This window comes from Theropithecus gelada, unplaced genomic scaffold (assembly GCF_003255815.1).
Source record: "Theropithecus gelada isolate Dixy unplaced genomic scaffold, Tgel_1.0 HiC_scaffold_525, whole genome shotgun sequence".
In the NCBI taxonomy this organism is placed as follows: Eukaryota; Metazoa; Chordata; class Mammalia; order Primates; family Cercopithecidae; genus Theropithecus; species Theropithecus gelada.
In genome coordinates, this window is record NW_020261865.1 from 3457 (window position 1) to 9083 (window position 5627).

At 56.7% G+C, this 5627-nt stretch overlaps 1 protein-coding gene across 1 annotated transcript; it reads right to left on the bottom strand.

Annotated features, from left to right (window-relative positions):
• Positions 1-2106: 2106 nt before the first annotated feature.
• Positions 2107-5436, bottom strand: LOC112617856 (CD320 antigen-like; the record flags this gene model as incomplete). The annotated part of the gene is made up of 4 exons (XM_025374517.1): positions 2107-2586; positions 2754-2903; positions 3783-4016; positions 5238-5436. Coding segments are annotated over 4 exons (726 nt in total), but the record flags the coding sequence as incomplete, so codon positions are not given.
• Between the last annotated feature and the right edge of the window lie 191 nt (positions 5437-5627).

Here is a 5627-nt window from a genome sequence, read left to right on the forward strand (position 1 = left end):
TAAATAAATAAATAAATAAATAAATAAATAAATAAATAAATAATTTTTTGAGACAGTTTCAAAAGGGTGTTCAGGTCCTTATGTTGTTCCCCTCACACACACACACAAGCACACAGGATCTGGGCTGACCTGGACTCCAGTGAACCCACAGAATATGGCAGCAGCGACACTGACCCAGCAGTCCCTCTGCTTTGTGCGTTGGGGAACCCCAAGTCACTGTGGGAGGAGTGTGGCCACCTTGCTCAGGAGTCCACGTGGAGAGGCCACATGGAGAGGTCAGCTATCCCAGACATGACAGACCTTCTGGATGGGACATCCAGCCAGCCGGCCCCCAGACGATGGCAGCCACCATCGCATGGAACAAATAAGCCCCCAGTGAGCCTAGTCAGCCCAGAGCCAGGCGAGAGGATGCGACAATAGGTGTTTGGAGCCAGCGGGCATGGGGTGGTTTGCTGCACTGAGAACAAGAATGCATGACAGTCAGGAAGGTCCAGAGCCTAGAGGTCCACTTAGGTGGCATGCAACCAGCCTCACAGCCAGGCACACACATCCCCGACATACCCTGTTATCCGCCGAGGCTGACTCGTGACGAAGAAAACGTTAGAGGAAAAACCTGGTTGGATGCAGTGACTCACACCTGTAATCCCGACACTGTGGGAGGCCGAGGTGGGAGGATTCCTTGAGGTCAGGAGTTGGAGGCCAGTCTGAGCAACATAGCCAGACCCTGACTTTACAAAAATTAAAAAATTAGCTGGGTGTGATACATGTGCCTGTAATCCCAAAACTCGGGAGACTGAGGTAGGAGGAACTTTTTTTTTTTTTTTTTTTTGAGATGGAGTCTCCCTCTTGTCACCCAGGCTGGAGTGCAACGGCAGGATCTCTGCACACTGCGACCTCTGTCTCCCAGGTTTAAGCAATTCTCTTGCCTCAGCCTCCCAAGTAGCCGGGATTACAGGCGCCTGCCACCACAGCCAGCTAATTTTTCTATTTTAGAAAAATACAAAAGTAGAGATGGGGTTTCACCATGTTGGCTAGGCTGGTCTCGAACTCCTCACTTCAGGCGATCTGCCCACCTCTGCCTCCCAAAGTGCTGGGATTACAGGCGTGAGCCACTGCGCCCAGCCTAGGAGGATCTCTTGATCCCAGGAGTTCAAGGCTGCCGTGAGCTGTGATCACACCACTGCTCCAACCTGCGCAACAGGGTGAGACCCTGTCTCTAAAAACATAAAATAAAATAAAGGAGAAAAGCCTAAAAACAATAAAATCCTACTCTGGTATAGCTTTTTCCTACCAACTGGAAGAAAGCCACCATGGTTTGTGACAAAATGGCTTGCGCCAGCATGGGGAGCACCTGGCAGGCTGAACTGGGGGGCTCCGTTAAGAGACCTGGGTCCCTGTCCCCAGAGCCGAGGGAAGGCGTTGGACCCCAGAATCCTCCACTGTTGATCAAGGCCCCCCCCCGAAGGCCGGGCGCGGTGGCTCAAGCCTGTAATCCCAGCACTTTGGGAGGCCGAGACGGGCGGATCACAAGGTCAGGAGATCGAGACCATCCTGGCTAACATGGTGAAACCCCGTCTCTACTAAAAATACAAAAAACTAGCCGGGCGAGGTGGCGGGTGCCCGTAGTCCCAGCTACTTGGGAGGCTGAGGCAGGAGAATGGCGTAAACCTGGGAGGCGGAGCTTGCAGTGAGCCGAGATCGCGCCACTGCACTCCAGCCTGGGCGACAGAGCGAGACTCCGTCTCAAAAAAAATAAAATAAAATAAAATAATAATAATAATTAAAACAGGGTGAGTCCGAGACCATCCCAGGATACCTGGCTTCCACTGCACTGAGGAGAAAGCCACAGTGGGCGGGGGTCCCCAGACCTGGCAATGGGAAGGCACTGCCCAAGCTCTGCTCTTCTTCCAAGAATCCTGATATTAACGCAGACTCCCCACCCCAGCCTTGCTGCCTCTGCTCCCAAAAAGCAAGAAGCACAGTAGCTGCACCCAGGGCTGGGTCTCCACATCCCACCTTCTCTGGGCTGGGCTCTCATGGAGGAGGGGCTGCAGCAGAGACCCCAGGCTGCCCAGGCCGAGAGAGACAGAGACTCAGAGGCAGGCGGAGGATGTGAAGCAACTTTAATCGCCACCCTCAGACAGGGCAGCAGGAGTGTCTCAAGCACGGGGCTGTTCCACCCCCTGGGAGCTGTCTGGGGCCAGCCCCTCAGTTCTGGCTGTAGCATGTTCCCCATCCTGGCTCCCCGGGTCTCCATAGGGAGTGTCCAGGGACCCTCAGTCTCCAGGGCCACTTCTGCAGGAGCTCGGGTTCGAGGTTCCACGTGGCCAGAAGAACTCAGGTCTCTTGAGGGCTGATGTGCCTGTGTACCCATCCGCATCACTGCTCTCTTCCTGCCCGGCTGTGCCCAGGGCTGGGTGACGGTGCTGGCAAGTGCTTGTCCTCAGGGCAGCGAGGTCTTCTGTTCTGACAGCAGCAGGGACTCCTTCATGGCCACCAGTAGCCCCAGCGGGCGGAGGCGCTCCTGGGCTCGGAGCCAGGACAAAAGGAGGAGGGTGACAGCGACCAGGCTTATACTGAGCACCGCTGTGGGGAACAGATGGACAGAGGTATAGGAAGGGGGAAGGCAAGAGCCCCCACACCCACCAAGCTCCGCACACACGGGGACAGGAGTTCTGCAGCTCATCCCTCCCCAGCCACCTCCCCTGAATCCCCGGAGCTCTAAGCCCCCAGTGTGGGAGGGTCCATCTTACCAGCAGCTGCAATAACCCCATAGACACCTGGGCTTCCAGACTGGTCCCCGGCAGAGGAGGACGTGACATTCCCCACAGAGGTGACACTCTCCGGGGTCACAGGGGGCCCCGTGGTTGTGGCATCCCCTTTCAGGAGGGTCTCGTTGGTTCCTGCAATAAGCCCAGGCGTTCAGTAGCTGAGGAGAGAGCACTGAAGGCATGAGGGGGCCAGGTGCCCAGCGGAGCCCTTGGGGTTTATCCTCCAACCAACACAGGCTGGGTGAAGTTGACTGCTGCCTGTAATCATGTCTTTTTGTTTTGTTTTGTTTGGAGAAGGAGTCTGGCTCTGTCACCCAGGCTGGAGTGCAGCGGCACAGTATCGGCTCACTGCAACCTCCGCCTCCTGAGTTCAAACGATTCTCCTGTCTCAGCCTCCCCAGCTGGGATTACAGGCGCGTGCCACCACGTCTGGCTAACTTGTATTTTTAGCAGAGATGGGAGTTCATCATGTTGGCCAGAGTGGTCTCAAACACCTCACCTCAGGTGATCCGCCTGCCTCGGCCTCCCAAAGTGCTGGGATTACAGGTGTGAGCCACCGCGCCCGGCCTTTTTTTTTTTTTTTTTTTTTGAGATGGAGTTTCGCTGTCACCCATACTGGTGTGCAGTAGCACAATCTCAGCTCACTGCAACCTCCGCCTCCCAGATTCAAGTGATTCTCCTGCCTCAGCCTCCTGAGTAGCTTGGATTACAGGTGTGTGCCACCACGCCCATATAAATTTTTTGTATTTTTAGTAGAGACAGGGTGTCGCAATGTTGGACAGGCTGGTCTCGAAATCCTGACCTCAAATGATCTGCCCGCCTTGGCCTCCCAGAGTGCTGGGATTACAGGCATGAGCCACTGCGCCCGGCCCCTAATGATGTCTTGCCGCCCCTACAGGGATGCAGGCACAGGCAAAGGCATGTGTCCACGCCCCCAGCCTGGCCACGCCCCAGCAGGCAGCGGGTGTGCCCATCTACCCACCAGTCCACCCCACCCCCGCAGGTGCGTACCACAGCCGAGCTCATCGCTGGAGTCGGGACAGTCTGGGTGGCCGTCGCAGCGCCACGTGAGTGGAATGCAGTCATCGCTCAGCGTGCAACGGAGCTCGCCTGCTGGGCAGGCCGGGCGGCTGCAGTTGCGCAGTTTCTTGTCGGTTCTCCCGGAGCAGTCACTGACGCCCGTGCAGGGGCAGGGGAGGCCAGGGGGCGGTGGGCATTGCCCGTTCTGGGTACACGGCTCAATCCCTGGGGCACAGGGTTGGTCAGGTCCCAAATGCCCACCCAAGAAGGCCCAGGTACTCCCTGCAACCCCGTCCCCTGCAAGCCCCACCCTCTAGGAACAGCTGAGCCCAAAAAATGCTCCCTTCCTAAGGCTCCGCCCCCTGCAACTGTTAACTCCACCCTCTAAGGACAGGCCTCCCTGCAAGTTCTTCCCCCGAGACCCCACTAGCTCTACCTTCCTACAAGCCCACTTTATTCTTTTTGTTTGTTTGTTTGTTTCTTTTGAGACGGAGTCTCGCTCTGTCGCCCAAGCTGGAGTGCAGTGGCCGGATCTCAGCTCACTGCAAGCTCCGCCTCCCGGGTTTACGCCATTCTCCTGTCTCAGCCTCCCAAGTAGCTGGGACTACAGGCACTCGCCACCTTGCCCGGCTAGTTTTTTGTATTTTTTAGTAGAGATGGGGTTTCACCGGGTTAGCCAGGATGGTCTTGATCTCCTGACCTTGTGATCTGCCCGTCTCAGCCTCCCAAAGTGCTGGGATTACAGGCTTGAGCCACCGCGCCCGGCCTCTTTTTTTTTTTTTGAGATGGAGTCTCCCTTTACCACCCAGGCTGCAGTGCAGTGGCGCAATCTCGGCTCACTGCAACCTCCGCCTCCCAGGGTCAAGTGATTCTCCTGCCTCAGCCTCCTGACTAGCTGGGATTACAGAGGCCTGCACCACATCCGGCTAACTTTTGTATTTTTAGTAGAGATGGTTTCACTGTGTTGGCCAGGCTGGTCTCGAACTCCTGACCTCAAGTGATCCGCCTGCCTCAGCCTCCCAAAGTACTGGGATTTCATGTGTGAGTCACCACACCTGGCTCCCTCCCTCTCTTCCTTCCTTCCCTCCGTCTTTCCTTCTTTCTTTCCTTTTTCTTTTTTTCTTTTTTTTCCTCAGAGTCTTACTCTGTTGCCCAGGCTGGAGTGCACTGGCACAATCCTAGCTCACTGCAGCCTCAACCTCCCAGGATCAAGTGATCGATCCTCCCACCCTAGCCTCCCAAAGTGCTGGGATTGCAGGCATGAGCCACTGCGCCCAGCTCAAGCTCATCTTAGACCTCGCTTCTTCTTATGACCCACAGACTCAAGTCGCACCCATCCCTGTGGCCCTGCCTCTCCCACAAGCTCCACCTCCGTGTGCCTGGCCCCTAACAGCCCACCCTCAGGCCCGCCCCCTGTAAGCCCCGCCCTGGGGCGTGGCCACTCACTGCACTCCTCCTCATCGCTGCCATCGCTGCAGTCGAAGTCCCTGTCACAGCACCAGATGAGGGGCACGCATAAGCCACTGGTGCAGCACTGGAACTTGGTGGGTGGGCACGAGCCTGAGCTGGGGCCTGCCAGAGGGATGCAAATGAAGCCTGGGAAGCTGGAGGCTGGACCCTCCTCCAAGAGCACAGCAGCCACTGGCTGTGACCCGCAGGAGATGGGTGAAGTTCTGGGATGTAGGAACCACACTGGCGGCTGCTTGTTACTGAGCCCCTAGTACAAGTGCGGTTCAGAGTGTAACAGTTCCTGGGTTCACCAAGAGCCCCACTGGGCAGGTGCTACTGCACTCCCCAGGTTACAGAGAAAGGAGATGGAGCCCCACCCCTCCCAGC